Consider the following 19,225-nt stretch of genomic DNA (forward strand, 5'->3'; position numbering starts at 1 on the left):
TTACAAAGCGACTTAAATATTTACTTAATGAAAAGAGAATTGCCTATATGAGTGGTGACATTAAACTAGAATTTGAAAAGGGAAAGGAGATCAGAAATACAATAAAAGAAGAAAAGGTTGAATACAAAAACAAAATGGAGCGACAACTGAGATCGGGCTGCGCAAGGAAAGCATGGGAGATGATAAAGCAAATGGGAGGAGTAGACCAAAAGAAACGAACATTCCCACAAGGAAAAACGAAAACTGATGTCAACAAATTAAATGATTTTTACTGTCGTTTTGACAGGCTCCCATCTGTTCACAACGGTTTGTCAAATAACAATGAGCCACCTCCAGATGTTGAAGAAGAAACTGTAAGCTCCCTCTTCCGGAGATGTAAAGAACATAAAGCACCAGGACCAGACAACATTACCGGAACTATTTTGAAAAACTGTCACCAACAACTGGCTATACCTTATACAAAAATTTTTCAAAGGTCAATTGATGAACAATCAGTGCCAGTACTTTGGAAAACATCGATTGTCGTTCCAGTTCCAAAAAAGCGTTGTCCGACCGTATTGAACGACTTCCGTCCAGTGGCGCTTACATCGCTTGTAATGAAATGTTTAGAAAAAATTTTAAAATCTGAGCTCCTACAAAAATGTTATGACCTGAAATTGCTAGATCCGTACCAATTTGCATACCAGCAACATCTCAGTGTAGAAGACGCACTATTAACCGCCACAAATTCGATCTCAAAACACCTTGACCAAACGCCCTCGAATTACGCCAGAATCCTGTTTGTCGACTTTTCATCAGCTTTTAATGCCATGAACACAGATATTTTGCTTCAAAAGTTGTGCAACATGGATATTCCAAACTACCTTATTAAATGGTATAAAGAGTTTCTGACCCATAGACCGCAATGTGTAAAATTGGGTGAACATATCTCCAACAAAAGAACGTTGTCGAACGGATGTCCCCAAGGCTGCGTGAGTTCCCCAATCCTGTACATCTTATACACCACAACGACTGCAGACCATCCTTTGAAAATTGTTTTATAGTGAAATATGCAGATGATACTGCTATTCTTGGCTTATTAAAAGATAAAGTTACCGAAAAGAATTATTTCAAACAAATAAATATATTCACCGATTGGTGTAAACAAAATCAGCTTGAATTAAATGTTGAAAAAACGAAAGAACAGGTGTTGGTGTAAAAAATAAAAACGACTTAAAGTGTATGGCGATCGGTAAAGATGATGTTGAGATAGTTGACTATTTTAAATATTTAGGAATAACCATTGATAGTTCCCTCAATTTCTCTCAACATATTAATATTATATCTAAGAAAGTTGCCCAAAGATTATACATCCTAAGGAAATTGAGAACATTTCAAGTAAGGAAGAAAACTATGTTAAGAGTTTATGACTCATTGATTAAAAGTGTAATTCCGTTTGGCTGCACCATATGGTTTGGAGGATGCCGACTTAAAGATAAATCAAAAATTTCAAAATCTATCAAAGAGGCATCAAAAATAATAAACCATCCGCTTGATGGAGTAGAAAGAATTCATGGAAAAGCAATAGAAAGGAAAGCATTCTCAATTACCAACAACAAAAAACATATTTTATACCATGAATTTAGTCTTTTACCATCTAGGAGAAGGTTTTGTCAGATTAAATGTAGAACTAACAAGTATAAATCAACGTTCGTTCCATCAGCAATAAAAATTTTGAATATTTCATATGGTGCAGAAAAACCAAGGATTGATTCGTTGACTGATTAACTGATTAATTTATTTAATGTAAGATTAACTGACCAATTGATAATGATGATAATTTTTGGTGTCGAATTGCCACAATCGTAACAAATTGAAAACGAAATGAATATGTTTATGTTGTGTATATCGCACGTGTGGAGGAAGAGAGAGAGAGAGAGAGAGAGAGAGAGAGAGAGAGAGAGAGAGAGAGAGAGAGAGAGAAAATAAGTAGGAGTGAAATATCTGTTCAATGTTACAGTTATCGTTTAACGTTATAACAAGTAACTAAATGACAAATTGCCATATTTATGGACAATAAAGATCTATTATTATTATTATTATTATTATTATTATTATTATTATTATTATTATTATTATTATTATTATTATTATTATTATTATTATTATTATTATTATTATTATCCCTACCACCACTACTAAAACCACCCTACAACTACTATTACTACAGCCACCACAACTATAATTGCCACCACCTCACCATTCCTACCGCCACTATTTCATCCACTATCACATTACAACATCCACCACCTCATCATGCACTCGTTTATTTTTACCCAATTTGCATGGATAATGAAAAAGAGATAAGGCCTCAAGACAGTGGTGGGCATTGTGCTGTTGATGGTGTTGATAATGAACGGGTTTGGAATGTTCTTGAAATTTTGTAGAGTGGCTATTGAGCTTTACTGAAATTACAATCCCAAAGAATACTGAGTCGAATGAAGGAGAAAAGATTATTTCTGTGTGTTATTTTAGGTTTCTATTTCATGATAGTATATCTACTGTTCTCTTGTAGTCCTTCTTTCTCTCCATGATTTTGCATATTTTTCAGTTGCACACAACGAAAACAGAAATAAAATAAATAAATGCAAATCATTTTTTTAACTTAAGATTGTCAATAATATCCTGCTAGGGTGGAATAATGGGTCAAAATATACAGTAACATAGCTAGTTTGCATATTAATTAGCTTTCCAATATGGCTGCCTCGGTCACATGACCTAATTTGCATATTTAATTGTAGTGACATATTCACCAAACTATCCATATGAATTTCATGAATGTGGGACTAGTTATCTTGCTGTTGCAATTTTTCTAATATTCCCTATTTTCAACTGATTTTTGTCAAAATGCTTAGCTACTTGAAAAAATGAATGCCAGATTGGTTAGCAATTAAACAGGTAGTGTCACCCCCTTTTTAACACAATCATGAAAATCGATGAACATCAAATTATTTGACAGTGTCAATAAGTCAAGAAAATTTCAACTAAAATCTCTTATCCATGACAGCTTAACATAAACCATTCTGATGTGAGGAATCATTTGTATTTCCTCGTATCTGTTCTTGGTCCTATCATGGAATCTCATCTCACCGTCATCACTTTTGTCATGGATTATCTGCTCAATGAAGTAGCAGGTAAGTGGAATACATGTTTGTTGATAGCAAATAAAAAAAATAATAAAAGACGTTCCCTATGAATGTCGAATTTTCATTTGCATTCCAGCACAGTTTCCTCAAATTCCTCGTGACATGAAAAAAAGGTTGAGGAAATTGTGCCATAACAACTGGATGTGGAGGGGGGGGGGGGGGGCAACGTAGCTCAGCTGTATTGTCGTTGCTTCGTATTTGAAAGATACCGAAATTGAATATCTACAGTGCTTTGTGGCCTTGAGTAAGTCACCTCTCCCTAGCTCACTTTGCGGCACTGAGCTGCGGCGTACACCCAAGTTATTCCAGCCTTTCCTTAGAATAGACCCTAAGATAAATTTTCTCTTGGGGATGAAAAGAGAGAACTAATATATTTATTTACTCTATTGATATGTTGAGGAAGATAACTTTATACATGTTACAAAGGGTTGTGGCGGGGGTGGGAATTGCTATGTCACAACATTTATTTACCATCATCGGCAACCATTAGCAAATCATGGCCTGTAACATTGAAATTGGAACCAACGGCCAAGGATGTGTAAGTGGCTGTGTGTTTCTATGTGTGTATCATACTATATACACTTGCAATTTTCCGTTCCCACTGTGAATACAATACACACATGAGCCAAGGTCAAAGGGCGCCATACGCCAAGTGCTTATTTTGAAGCCTCTATGTTTTTTTAAAGTTCATATATGTTATTGGGGGTCCTGATAGCTCTCGCTTCACATGCAAAGGGAACAAGATTGATCCCGGGTGCAGTCGAGATATTTTCTGACCCTTCTGTCCACCCAGCAGGTGGCTGAGTGTGTTAGATTTGGTGGAAAGTACTTTCGATAGACTAGCGTCCTATCCAAAGGATAACAAGTATTTGCTATTGTCCATTTCACGCTATAGAAACTGGGATAAACTCTGGCTCCATGTGTCTAATGGCTTTGAAGGACTACTTTTTTTTAATATTTTGTTATTGCTGTAATCTTAAATTTGTTATTTTTATGATTGAAAGATGATACGAGATGCTTGTGACCCTAAATTTGTCACAAACGTGACAAGTGTTATGGTTTCACTTATGATAGGTAACAGAAAAGCACAGAAATGCAACCGAAAAACTTTCCAACATCATGTAACTTTATTTTCAAGATTGAAGATTACTTGAATTGTAAGACTTCAAGACATCAAACTCCACTCAAAACCCCTTTTCGTGACGCTGAAGCCTCAGCATATCAGTGGAAAAGACGGAATATTGTAAACTAAGCCAATTCCATACCCTACTTTTCAAATTACAAAATGTTGTGCCCAACTTATTGATTCTTGTTAATTGATATGTAGTATTGGCTTTCATGAAGTTAAACACCCTCCCCCCCCCCCCCCCCCCCCCCCCATTTTTTCTTTTTCTTTTAACAGATAAAATATTCTTTAGTGATTTGGGAGAATATGCTCGTTCCAGAATGGAAAATGGGTTGTCTTTATTTTGTAAGTATGATTATGATTGTGATGATGATGATGGTGATGATGATGATGATTATATTGTGTGATTGAATTTAAACTGGCCAATGATTAGCTAAAACTCTGCCCTGAGAACTGTAATTAGTTTCTCTTGCCAGTCCTAAGCCTGGATAAAGAAGGAAGGTTGTGCGTGGGACCTGCAACCCTGTCATATTAAAAAGCCTGCATTCTACAGAAACGTTAGCGGAAAACCAAAATATCTTACTCAACCTGGGAGAGGGAGGGACATTTAATTAAGAGATCCATGACACATGACAGTGCAAACGGAAGCTGTTATGCCAACAAGCAGGAAGGCAATTTGAATTGCCACTTGGAATGTTCGGACCATGTTCGAAAGTGGAAATACACACCAATATCACAATTGATGAAAACAAACAGGATTTCGATACTTGGTGTCTGTGAGATAGCTACAAACAGGATTCATGACGTTAAGAACAGTGCACATAGCCATATATTCTGGCCATATGGAAGATGGTGCCCCACACTCAGAAGGTGTTGCCTTAATGCTTGTCACCTGAGGCTAACAGAGCCCTTGTCAAGTGGGAACCCATTAGCCCGTCCATCTTGACTGCACAATTTTAAACAACAAACAGAAATATTAAGCTGAACATAATCCAATGCTATGCTGCAACCAACATCGCAGACAACGAAAAGAAAAGATGACTTCTATGCACAATTGCAAGCCACATTAGATGGAATGAGAACTAATGATTTAACAATCATCACGGGAGATTTCAATGCCAAATAGGATCGGATAACTTTGGCTATGAAGATATCACGAGACTAAAAGGGCTTGGAGAAATGATTGATCAGCTCAACAGGTGGGCAGAGCACTTCAAGGAATTGCTAAATCTCCCCCCACCCAATTCAACACTTAGCATTCCCTCAGGTGATGAAGAGCTCTCAATTAACTGGAAACCACTGTAAAGCAGAGATAAGGAAAGCCATCAAATGTCTTAAAAACGGAAAAGCAGCAGACTTTGATGAAATCCCAGCTGAGATATCAAAGTCAACCTACTACACGAGCTATTTCATATAATCTGGGAGCATGAAACCATCCCCAAAGAATGGAAGGAAGGAATCCTCATCACCTCCCCAAAAAAGGAAACCTAAGTGAATGCAATAACTACAGAGGTTTGTGCCAGGAAAAGTCCTGAATAGAGTCATCCTGGAAAGAATGGAATATGCCATCGACCCGCACCTCAGGGACCAACAGGAAGGGTTTCCGCAGAAACAGGTCATGCCCAGATCAATTAGCTTCTCTTAGAATTATAATCGAGCAATCACTGGAGTGGAACTCGTCTCCCTCTATAAACTTAATAAACTATGAAAAAGCCTTCTACAGAGTGGATAGAGAAGTGCTGTGGAAATTACTGAAACACTATGGTGTACCTTACAAACTAACCACTATCATCAAAAGCTCTTACCACAAACACATCATGCCGAGTTGCCCATACCGGTAACCTGTCAGAAAATTTTGAAGTCAGAGCAGGATTATGTCAAGGTTGCCTCTTATCACCTTTACTATTCCTATTTGTCATTGATTGGATCTTAAAATCCACATCAACAAACAAAAACAATGGAATACAGTGGACGCTACTAAAACAACTGGATGAAATAGATGATTTTGCTGAAGATTTGGCACTGCTGTCTCATAAAGTTAAACAGATGCAAGATAAAACTACACACATTGAAGTTGAAGCTGTCTCTGCAAAAATGGGACTGAGGACAAACCAGAAGAAAACTGAAATTATGAAAATCAACACAACATCCTGTACACAATCGCAGTGACCAGAGGGAAAATTAGGGAAGTTGACTCCTTTGTTTATCTGGGTTGCGTTGTGGATGGACAAGGAAGTAATGACAATGATATTGTTTCACACATTAAGAAGGCTAGAACTTCCTTTGTCATTCTAAAGAAGGTCTGGAATTCCAAAGAAATCAACATCGACACAAAATTGCGCATGCTCAAATATATATGAAATAGCTTGTGTAGTAGGTTGACTTTGATATCTTCAGCTGGGATTTCATCAAAGTCTGCTGCTTTTCCGTTTTTAAGACATTTGATGGCTTTCCTTATCTCTGCTTTACAGTGGTTTCCAGTTAATTGAGAGCTCTTCATCACCCGAGGGAATGCTTAGTGTTGAATTGGGTGGGGGGAGATTTAGCAATTCCTTGAAGGCATGTGAAGGCTATACTTTTATACGGTTCAGAAACATGGGGAATTACCAAGGTACTACATCTGAAGATACAGACCTCCCTGAATTCCTGTCTGCTAATATACAGAATTAGATGGTCAGAAAAAATGTGCAACGATGAACTATGGAAGAATGCAAAGCAAGAGCCTGTCAATGTGGTAATCCAGTGCAGGAAATGGAGATGGTTTGGGCAAACACTAGGAAAGCCACCAAACAACATCAACCAGCAGGCCCTTACATGGAATCCGCTAGGAAAGAGAAGATGGGGAAGGCCCAGAAGCACATGGAGGAGGTCAACAACAGAAGAGCTGAATAAGGTTGGAATGAAATGGAGAAGATGGCCCAGAGCAGAGAAAGATGGAGGAAGACAGTTGACAGTCTATGCTTCATGAGGAGCCCAAGGTAAGTAAGTAGCTACCCTTAACTTTTTCACTCTTGGTCTTGTTGACATGATTCATAAACCATTGGGGAGTTAAGAGAATTCCAGGTATGATACACGAATTTTTGTAAGATACTTGCATGATTACCCAAATGGGATGTGGTTGGAAATTTTTAGCTCAAATTTTAATTCATTGGAAAATGACAATGGACAAGAATATAATTGTGAAAATTCTGTATTCATTAAAACAATAAGAATAAGAACTGACTATTAAAAACAATAAATTATGTGATACAACAATGAATCGGTTGTCAGTGCTACAATTCTGGTTTGAGAGATAGCTATGTATTTCTCCTTCAAAACCGCTTGAAGTTCCAAAACTCTGTCAGTGTCATTGTTTGCCAACTCGCAAACCTTGCTCATCCCAAATGTTTTCAACGGGTCACGTGTCTGGAGAGACAGCAAGCCAATCCATCACTCCAAAAAATTGTCAGAAAATCTGAATTCACTCCTGCCATGTGGGGTCTTATTTTATCCAAAGATGCCAAAACTCCAGTTTCACCATAACAAATTTTTGGCAAATTTCGGTGAAGTCTTATTAGTCCAAGGAAAGCCTCCACTGCTTCCAATGTCATAACTTCCAACACAGCATCATCTTCACTACCACTTCCAGCATCATCACCATCATCATCATCATCATTATCATTACCAATACCACTGCTACACCACCCACCATCACCATTCAACAACCACCACCAAATCTCTTCACTACCACCACCACCACCAAATCATCATCATCATCAACTTCCTCCATCACATCATCATCGTCCCCATCACTATCACCACTTTGCAACCACCACCACATCATCATCATACTTCCACCTCTGCTGCAACCACCTTTATCTTTTTGCAACTTTCCAATGCTCCTCTTGCTGGTACAGAAGCTTGGCAACTTCTCTCCCAGTTTTTATAGGACTACGTCTCCACTTAAAGGACCTAATTTTTCCAAGGCGGCTTCCATCTCATACAAGCAACCGTTCTGAGGATGCTTAGGATGTTTCAGGAGCACAATTTATTATGCGTCAGAGAGAGGTTATCCCACATACATTTTGTTAGGCCAGTACTTTGGGGACTGGATTGCTGCCATTATCAGGCCTTATTATTTAGGTACTGTGCCATCTGTCCAAAGACTATATGCGTGGATTTGCACAGTTTTGCATTTATTATCTCAGCATTCTTGCTTCTACCACACACTGGAGTGCAGTACTATGCGGTGGAATAACATAGCGCAAGGACGGAAGTCCTCAGAAGATGTTGGTTGCTTCCCCAAGTTATTCCCGCCAGCTTCCTCAGATGACTTGTTGCGTTTTCTACCTTCTGGGCAACACCCTCAAAAGGGATCTCCTCTTTGTTGTGATGCTTAAATGCATTGCAGGCCACAGTTGACCGTTACGAGACCATACCAGTGGGTGAGTCGTACACAGATGCTTTGGTTGGCCCACCTGAACGTGCATGAACTAAATGACGATTAATTCATGCACATCTGTTAAAATATTTTTGGATTAAAATAAGTCATTTTTATTCATCATTAAACATTTCTTAACCTGCTCAAGCAATTTGCAACCATTGCACTAAGAAGGAGGAAGGGATTGCCATTTAATTCATGCACATTCCGATGGACGAGCGGTACGCAAGTCCCTAGGTTGGCCCACCCAGATATTCATGAACTAAATGGCGATCCACACTGGTACTCAAATGGCTCGGCCATCTCCAGCGCACACTTCAGCATCATGATGTGACTATGGCAAATTAAGAGAGAGTAAAGTTAAAATATAAAACAAAATAAGAACTGGATTTGCTAATTAATTTTTTCAGTTGAAAAAGTACCATAGACTTATTATCTTACCAGCAATTGATTTAGACTCTGTCCCTACCAAGCCCATTCCTAGGTTAAAGCCACGAAGTCAAAGACTAGAAACATAATAATCTATTTATTTTCAGTCACTTGCTTTGCTCATGATTAAGACTTTTACTAGTAAAGGACTAAATTTAGACATTCAAAAGGATGACCCATGTTCATCAAATATCTTTTCTTATTCATGTAATTTCAAAGGTCATTTTTAATACCCGTTTCTTAGTCAATACTTAAGGGTGAGGAATAGCTGTATTTTGAATAATCAGTTTTTGTTTTGTTTTTGTGTTTATGTGTGTATTTTTTTTCCCTTTCTTTCAGCGGAAAGTTGTGCCATGCTAAATTTGAAATTAGCAGTGAAGTCACTGCGGGACTTACAGCTTGTTTACTCTTACAGCAGTGCTGAGCTTGTGATATTTGGATTGGCTGATTCAACAGAAACCAATGAGAGATTGGAATATTATGCCTCCCTCCTGAAAAGTGTTTTGTCTTAGCCATTAGCAGTGCTGGATTGAGACTTGATGAGCCCTAAGCCATTTGAAATATGGGGCCCTTAATGAGTCCAGATAATATATTCATGTCAATGTCAAATATGATTTTCTGGTTGGTACCTAAACTGAAATATAATTAAGTAGATGTTCTTGGGTTAAAATGTCATTTTTATTCATGATTAAACTGTTCTTAACCTGCTAAAGCAATTTGCAACCATTAGACTAAGAAGGGGGAAGAGGTGACCAAGGGGATGTGGCCCAGTGTTTGAATCCCATATGTGTGGTATATACATGTGTGTTTGTGATGATTTGTTGTAGAATATGGTTGCGGGGGGGGGGGGGGGGAAGTAAAAAAGGGGGACAAACACCGTCAGACACGTTATTGCACGATCAAACTCACAATCACATACACGAAACACACAATGTATGTCTTTCTGGGCTAACTTTTTCACCTTAGCATTACCGATGCAAATGAGAACCAATGGGTAAGGTGTCAGTTTTAACACCAGTTTTAAAGGTAACATCAGTTTTAAAGGTCTAATTAAATTTACTCAGTAATAAATCAATATAGTTCTCATTCTGAATGTATCAAGCATTAACACTTTTCACTATAAAGACATTTGAAATATATGTAATTTGTGTTTTTTTTTGGCGAGGATAAGAGTCCCTTTTTATCATCTTTTTTCACCAGGCCCGAACAATAGGATGTTAGACAACGAAGACATTGTGACATAGGTATAAAACTATAAAATATATATTCCAAGATTTCTGACCAAAATAAGACAAAACTCATTTATTATACTCACCGTCGGAACTTGTGCTCGGGGCCACTTGCATAAGGCAGCCGCCTGCATGGTGGGACAAAAAAAAAGTCCTTGGACTTCGGTAAATTGGGCAGATGGTATCTCTAATATATGTAATTTGTGTTTATTTTGGCGAGGATAAGAGTCCCTTTTTATCATCTTTTTTCACCAGGCCCGAACAATAGGATGTTAGACAACGAAGACATTGTGACATAGGTATAAAACTATAAAATATATATTCCAAGATTTCTGACCAAAATAAGACAAAACTCATTTATTATACTCACCGTCGGAACTTGTGCTCGCGGCCACGTGCATAAGGCAGCCGCCTGCATGGTGGGACAAAAAAAAGTCCTTGGACTTCGGTAAATTGGGCAGATGGTATCTCTAATTGAAAAAAAATTCACCCATTCTTACTGGTGCTTAAAGGATCCAGGAGTGTTACTCGATCCATGAAACTCTCCAAAACAAATAAACCTCTTCTTCACACTAGCTGCTTCTCCTTCCAACGGTCAGACGGTAATACTTGATTTTAAAATGAAAAATTACACGGAAGGCAGGTACTACATATTATACCTTTCACACAAACATGTTAACTTAATGATTATGCGTGAAAATAACAGGTGAAGATAAATTGCGTCTTATTGTTCTGCCAAAGTTATCTTTTCAATAATCAGGTAACCAAGGACTGTCAATTATGTCATATGATAACAAAAGACCAATTGAACAAGACGGCTATCTACAGAAAGCAAAAAAATTATGGCCAGCTCATTGGGTTGTTCCCTCTTTTAAAAGTATATTTCCACAATGAGAATCCAATTCGAGTATCCTATCTCTATCCCCAACTAAAAGTTTACTGTATGCTTGTCCAGATGATTATACCCATAGGTATGCCTAGCTGGTACAATGAGTTGGCAAATAACACAGCTGCACTAATTGTGTGGCAAAATCCCTTTGTCAATTCACAAATCAAAGACCAGGGGCTATTTTAGATCAAATGCAGGCGTTTATAAGAGTCAAACAACATTGATGAAGTTGAGATTATTATTATAATACACAATTGGAATTCGATATTCCATAAGTGTGATTGGGAGTCCTGCTCGCCCGTTGGTAGAGCACTCATTTCACATGTAAAGGAAACAGGATCGATCCTTGATAAAGTTGGGTTTTTTTTTCTGCCGTTTTCATGAATGGGGACTAGCGCTTAGTCTCTGACTTTAGTCAATAACTTGAAAAAATCGGATTTCATGTGAGCTGACTAAGCAAGTCCGGGACTAAAATCACGGCACCTTCGGACTAACTTTTGTCGTTTGCCGAAGTATGACTTCATGCTTTAGTCTGAGTCTAGTTGCTAGGTGACGTCATACCGTCAACAAGTAGCAGCTATTTTTAGATTGATTGCGCTTTGCTTCAGAAAGAAAATACTGTTACGAATGACAGAGGCAAAAAGTGTCCTGTTGCCATTGACACTGGCTTTAAATAACTATAAGATAAGTGCAGATAGTCAAAAGTACACATTTTTGTGAGTAAAAACTTTTAAAAATCGATCGGCTCGGAGTTGAGTGAACAAGAGACTCCGAAATCGAAGGGTTTGCGTCAAAGAACAACCTAAAAAAAAAAAAATAAAGGATTCGAAAGTATAGAGGAGACAAAAGTTATTCTGTTTACATTGCAATTGACTGAAATGTTGTGAACCCACTTTCTCTTTTGTGTAATTTTTTTTTGTTTGTTTTTTGGTTCACTTACTTTGAGTTTCAATCTCGGTGTTCGTCTATTCAATGAAACTGCCATTGTACAGCCTTGTATAGAATGGATAGATAAACGATACTTACCAAAGTTGAAGTTTGTCTGTTATTCTACAACACTGGTCGATTGTGAATTCATTTGAGTGATGAACCATCCATTTACCGATCACACTTTAAATTTTGAGCGGGCTACTATATGAGCCCAGATACTACCCAACTCTAACATAAACTGCTCATGGATTGTATGAAGATAATATAAATCTATCAACAGAACTAGAGGGGAGGGTATATTATGATAATTATGGTAAGGGAGGGCAAATGAATTCACAATCGACCAGTGTTGTAGAATAACAGACAAACTTCAACTTTGGTAAGTATCGTTTATCTATCCATTCTACAACACAATTGGTCGAATTGTGAATTCATATGAGACTTCAAAGTCATATAGTAGCACGCGATGTAAAACGATGAAAAGCCACAAAATATTATCCCTTCAAGACTTAACTAAATGAATCGTAAAATATAATGAAATATCCGCTACATTATTAGTCCAAATCAACGAATCCATTATACTTAATGCATACCACCCTGCGTGACAATAGGGTAAGGTCTGTTGTACGAAGAGAGTAATTGATAACCCGAGTTACACATGCATGCACCCTACAGAAACACCTAAACTGTAGCTTCCGTAAAATAGCCTGACTCTACCAAATATTTCAGTCAAAAGTGAAGGCCATGGTCATACCACCAAAAGTGAACAAATCGTTGATTTTATACAACAGTTCAACCAACAGGGTAGTATTTATGTTCCCTGGCCATTCCTAACAACAAAACACCAGTCGACGCAATTGTCTTAAATGACGTCAAAATTACATGGGAGTCGGACTATAATAATCATTCCAGTAACACCACAAGCTAATAATATAAGTCAAACATTAGCACGTAGCAGCGATGATGGCACGTAGACAACAAGCAAGTCCTCGGGCTGGGATCAGAACCTCCATAACATAGAGGCGACAGTTTATAACTCATAAGGCCTCTGGATCCATCCCTAAGGCCATTAACTCGCTCAACCCTAAAACTGACTGTATATCCGTAGTTTAACAGGGTTACTTTTGCCCCATGCCTATTTATTACGTATTTTATGCGACAAATTATAGGCGTAGTATCAAAGCTAATGTTTTTAGTTTTACATGTTAATGGTGGTTGAACAAAAATGTCTATGTATATGCTCATTTTTAATATATACAATTTTGAAAAGTAGCAAAAAATTCTAGGATTGAGTGAGTTAAAACACCCGCTAATCCTGTCTTGATTAGGCATAAATACTAGAATATGCATCAATCAAGCCCGAATCAACAAAGCCCACCTAAATACAAACGAACAAGTACAAAGAAAATCTTCGTGAATGTCACCAACTGGAACTCAAACCAGGAAGAATCATCCCCATACTAGGCTAAAGTAAGTGACTCACATTACAGAATAAGAGATTAACTCCTACCAGCGTTCACACCAGAAACCAACATCGGACACGCCCGAAACCTGAAGTTCTGACAAACCGACCAGTCCCATCAGTCATAACAGGCATGCCTGCCCAAGCCGAAAGACAATTGCCTAATCGGACCTGTTCACCAATTAAAATGTTTAAGATACTACATTAGTTTTTCCCCTCACCTTCATAAACATCCATCTGTCTTCACTCCTTGTCAATAAGATGTGACTCAGACAGCCTCATCCTCTTCACCATCACCATCGCTATTATCATCATCCTCATCATTATCTCATCATCATTCCTCACACGTCCATAATCCTCATCGTCACCAGTTTCCCCTTGGTGCAGCTTTGTAACACAAAGACCTCCATGGAACAATCTGACAAATTCTGCTCCGGCCCACTTAAATAATAAAATGAACTAAATATACCGATATCCGTGTCACGTCATGTGTATATTAATATTACACTATGCTGGAAACTAAGACTGCCGCAAATCGCGGGTCGATGAGTCTATTGCATTTAAACGGGAATCAAGACCCATGTTGTATGTATGCATTAAAAAATTATACACAAAATAGTTGCTAAAAATCCCAAACAATTTCAATCGAAACAAGGGAAAATATACTGTAGGTCATTGTATATTAACAACACTGATAAAAACCTAAGTATAAAAGTTAGTGCATCAGCCTCACAACCATAAGTCGTTACCCATAGTCTCCAATCAATAAAGATCTAGAATCTAATATCATCAGAAATTCTTTCCAGAGATGGCAAAACTGTTGAAAACCAGCTCCCCCTTTATCCAGCGCAAATGTCTGATCGAAGGACTCCCTACTAAGTATGAAAATGTTAAACCACCTAGGTTAATGGTCCAAGTAACATAAAATGTTGTCAAATCAACCAATACAGAGTGTTAAGTAATGCCACTCTGAGTGAATACACCACGGCTCTAATTAAAGAGCGCCTGTCTAACGCCATATGTAAGGAGATGTCTATAAAATATCTAGTTTAAAAAGATGTGAACAAAATATCCAACCAGGTCTATTAAGGATATGTAGAATCCAAAATCAAGAGGTAAACCACCCCTACACAACAGATATCCCTGACACCCAGTATGCAAAGTTAGGTAATCCAGCAGAGATATATGACTAAGCGCATACTATCCCTGGCCCCGGGCAAAGCTGAGGAAGCCATACACAAAAAACCCAAAAGTTATCAGGGTCATCAAGGCACTCTGACCCTAGCAAATAACTGCCCACCTTACAAAGTCTAAAAAAAAAAAAAAAAAAAAGTGATACAGTGGACTCCGGATGAGACGATGCCCAGGGGAACCGAGAAAAAAATCGACTTATCCGAAAATCAACTTAACCGGAGGGTAACCAAATGAGCAAATATTCATTTGAACAAAGCAAACCAATCTAGAATAAGTATGTCCCTTCATATCGCGCGGTCTCTGTAGTGGTCATCAGAGGCTCCTACCCCCAATAGCCCCATAGAGGAATCAGAATACATAAAAATCGGAATTTGAGATTTAAAAAAGCGGAATCAACTTATTGTTATTGACTATGACATGCTTTGCAACAGAAAATGTAATAGACAATCCAAAAGTACTCAAATGATTAAAAATAAAAAATGTGTAAAAATGTACAGATTGTGTAAAGACTAAGAATGGGGTCAAATAATAATAGAGAACACACAAGTCCTGGCCGTCTGAGAGCAAAGCATTGAATGGATGGATTTAACCTTATCTTTTTGCCTTGAATGTGGAATGTATACCAATTAAGTGAAATTATTCCGAGAAAAGCGGAAGGGTAGGAGCCTCCAGGTCAAGGTCATGCTTCTTGTAAATCGTCGAGACAGAAATAGCTGGTATGCCAATTTCCTATGCGATGATTTTCTGTCGCATGCCAAACTTTCCAAATGCATCGAATCTTCCTTTTCCGCGATAGGTTTGCCATTGTAGTTGTAGACTTGACTTGAATTCTTCTTGATAAAATTGATACTAATTAAGAGGGCCATTACATAGGATGGCCTGGGATTAGAACAAAAAAAAAATCTTGAACTTGAAGTTGCGACAATGTAAAATTTGAGATGGAGAAATTAAAGTTATTCAATACTGCTCATGTACATTGAACACGGACGTCAGGCAAAGCACCTACATCACATCGATGTGCGCAAATCGTTCGCGGATATTCTTAACCACTTAAAATTCTTACTGGTAGCTTTTTTAACCAATGGAAATACTTGTTTTTTTTTGTGATTTTTTTGTTGTCATGAGTGATAAGAACATCGACTTAAGCGACATCGACTTATGTGGAGTTTTTTTTTTACTAATATTATATAGGAAGAAGGGGGAGGGACCAAGAAAAAAAATCGACTTGGGTAAAAATCGACTTAGGCAACGTCGACGTATCCAGAGTGCACTGTAGTTGACTGAGTGCATACTATCCCTGGTCCGGAACAGAGGCTGACTAACAGTCAAAGCCCCGTCCCATACTATCCCTGTTCCGGAACTGAGGCTGACTAACAGTCAAATCCCCGTCCCATACTATCCCTGGTCCGGAACCGCGGCTGACAAACAGTCAAAGCCCCGTCCCATACTATCCCTGGTCCGGAACCGAGGCTGACTAACAGTCAAAGCCCCGTCCCATACTATCCCTGGTCCGGAACCGAGGCTGACAAACAGTCAAAGCCCCGTCCCATACTATCCCTGGTCCGGAACCGAGGCTGACTAACAGTCAAAGCCCCGTCCCATACTATCCCTGGTCCGGAACAGAGGCCGACTAACAGTCGAAGCCCCGACCGAATAAAAATCAGACGTAAATAGATTGTTTGATACAAACAATCTGGCTGATGAGGCCTAGACAAAGCACCTGACATCTATGGTCAGAGTAGTCTAAAGTATAACGGCAGAAAACCGTGCCGGTGACAGGTGACAGTGCACACTACCCCCGGGCCAGGACAAAAGATTAAGCACCGAGAGTCCCGTAGGTCATTAGAGACGTAATGACAGTAAAAAAGGATGATCAATCCTGGACATATAAGCTATGTCCGGAACCTCACAAGAGGGTTCCCTGGCATTGACAAACTTTACCTATGCCTGCTCCAAACGCAAATACCACGAGCGAAGCAGCATAGATCTACCTGAAAAATAAAAATAAAATATAACTATAGTATGACCCAAGCATTTGAGACACAAAACCGTCTCAAATGTCTAAAATATGAATGCCAAAAGAGCTAAAAAACGGCAGAAAACCGTACCATTGATAGATGACTTGCTTAGTCAATACCATCTCCGGTCCAGGGCCAAAGGCTTAGGCAGCCAGAGTCTGGAAATGATGTGGGTCATACATAAAGATTGCTTGATACAAACAATCTGGCTGATGAGGCCTAGACAGAGCCTCAGACATCTAATGTCTGGGTTGTCTAACGTATAACGGCAGAAAACCGTGCCGGTGACAGGTGACTTAGTGCACACTACCCCCGGGCCAGGACAAAAGATTAAGCACCTAGAGTCCCGTAGGTCATTAGAGTCGTAATGACAGTGAAAAACGATGATCAATCCTGGACATAATATAAGGTATGTTCGGAACCTCACAAGAGGGTTCCTTAGCATTGCTATTTGTACCAATGACTATTCCAAACGCCAAAAACACGAGTGGAAATCTCATAGGTATCCCTATCCAAACCCAACAATCCCTATGCAGTGAGTAAATATCCAACAATTATAATATGTGCTATCTCACATGATGAAAAATTGAAATAAATGTTCTCTCACCTGTATGCTCCAGGCCCAAAGATTAAGCTTATGTTGTTCGTTAGAATAGTAATGACAGTAAGAAAGGATGATCGATCCTGGACACAATATAAGCTATGTCCGGAACCCCACAAAGAGGTTTCATGTCATTGACAAATTATTCCTATGCCTGCCCCTAAACAAATAGGACGAGCGAAGCACCATAAATCTACATCAAAATAAATAAATAAAAAATAACTATTGTATGACCCAAACATTTGAGACACAAAACCGTCTCAAATGTCTAAAATATGAATGCCAAAAGAGCTAAAAAACGGCAGAAAACCGTACCATTGATAGATGACTTGCTTAGTCAATACCATCTCCGGTCCAGGGCCAAAGGCTTAGGCAGCCAGAGTCTGGAAATGATGTGGGTCATACATAAAGATTGCTTGATACAAACAATCTGGCTAATGAGGCCTAGACAGAGCCTCAGACATCTAATGTCTGGGTTGTCTAACGTATAACGGCAGAAAACCGTGCCGGTGACAGGTGATTTAGTGCACACTACCCCCGGGCCAGGACAAAAGATTAAGCACCTAGAGTCCCGTAGGTCATTAGAGACGTAATGACAGTGAAAAAGGATAATCAATCCTGGACATATAAGCTATGTCCGGAACCTCACAAGAGGGTTCCCTGGCATTGACAAACTTTACCTATGCCTGCTCCAAACTCAAATAGTATGAGCGAAGCAGCATAGATCTACATCAGAGAGAAAAACTAACTAATGTATGACCCACGCATATGAGACAAAAATCGTCTCAACTGTCTAACATATGAATGTCAAAAGAGCTAAAAAACGGCAGAAAACCGTACCATTGATAGATGACTTGCTTAGTCAATACCATCTCCGGTCCAGGGCCAAAGGCTTAGGCAGCCAGAGTCTGGAAATGATGTGGGTCATACATAAAGATTGCTTGATACAAACAATCTGGCTAATGAGGCCTAGACAGAGCCTCAGACATCTAATGTCTGGGTTGTCTAACGTATAACGGCAGAAAACCGTGCCGGTGACAGGTGACTTAGTGCACACTACCCCCGGGCCAGGACAAAAGATTAAGCACCTAGAGTCCCGTAGGTCATTAGAGTCGTAATGACAGTGAAAAAGGATGATCAATCCTGGACATTTAAGCTATGTCCGAAACCTCACAAGAGGGTTCCATAGTCTGGCGTGTTGCACCTATGACTGCTCCAAACGTGAATACACGGGTGAAGACAGCCGAGGTCTAACCATCAAAAAATATTCCTCGAGAGAAAACAACTTTACACTGAACCCAAGACTAAATTAATCAATCCTCGGTGCTAATATAGTAATCCTATTTCATTCCTGTCCACTCGTACTAAACTGAATCTATTATCATTAGAATATGCCCATATAAAAACAGATAGATATGTGTGTGTAATGGATAAAGCAGATACAGAATGTTTGTATACATAAAATACACTAGTCAATTGTTAGTACTACTAACTGTTAGATTCTCTGTCATACTACCATAACAGTGTAAAGCTGAGAAAATTGATGATATACTAAGACCTTCTATCTTCTCACGGGTAATAAACCATGCTAGCAGCTACAAAAAATCATTCTCCCACACTAGCATAGGTATCGAGAGCAAAAAGCCTATGCTCCTCTCCTAGTAACGAAATACCGTAGTAATAAATTAAGGCTCCTGATTGAAAAAAGGTGCAAAATCATCAGTATAATATATGCCATCGTA

The 19,225-nt window shown here is 38.8% G+C and overlaps 1 protein-coding gene and 1 long non-coding RNA gene across 6 annotated transcripts in view; one reads left to right on the forward strand and one right to left on the reverse strand.

Moving 5' to 3' along the window:
* The window catches only part of LOC144965503 (glycerol-3-phosphate acyltransferase 1, mitochondrial-like), a 279,629-nt gene that overhangs the window by 223,300 nt on the left and 37,104 nt on the right, over positions 1–19,225 (forward strand). For 3 of the 5 annotated variants that reach the window (XM_078900903.1, XM_078900904.1, XM_078900907.1), the window contains 3 exons: positions 3,047–3,173; positions 4,588–4,656; positions 9,500–10,303. The exons of 1 other annotated variant lie outside the window; for it this stretch is intronic. In XM_078900903.1, the coding sequence (XP_078757029.1) occupies positions 3,047–3,173; positions 4,588–4,656; positions 9,500–9,672 (369 nt within the window). In that variant the 3' untranslated portion in view covers positions 9,673–10,303. Of the gene's footprint in view, positions 1–3,046; positions 3,174–4,587; positions 4,657–9,499; positions 10,304–19,225 lie in introns of those variants that run through there. One more of the 5 variants, XM_078900906.1, reaches the window with a different exon arrangement.
* LOC144965506 (uncharacterized) overlaps positions 1–19,225 on the reverse strand; it is a 94,237-nt gene that overhangs the window by 50,714 nt on the left and 24,298 nt on the right. The window lies entirely within an intron of this gene.

The sequence above is a fragment of the Berghia stephanieae genome, chromosome 2 (genome assembly GCF_034508935.2).
Source record: "Berghia stephanieae isolate SIO BIC M18660-M18661 chromosome 2, UCSD_Bste_1.3, whole genome shotgun sequence".
NCBI lineage: Eukaryota > Metazoa > Mollusca > Gastropoda > Nudibranchia > Aeolidiidae > Berghia > Berghia stephanieae.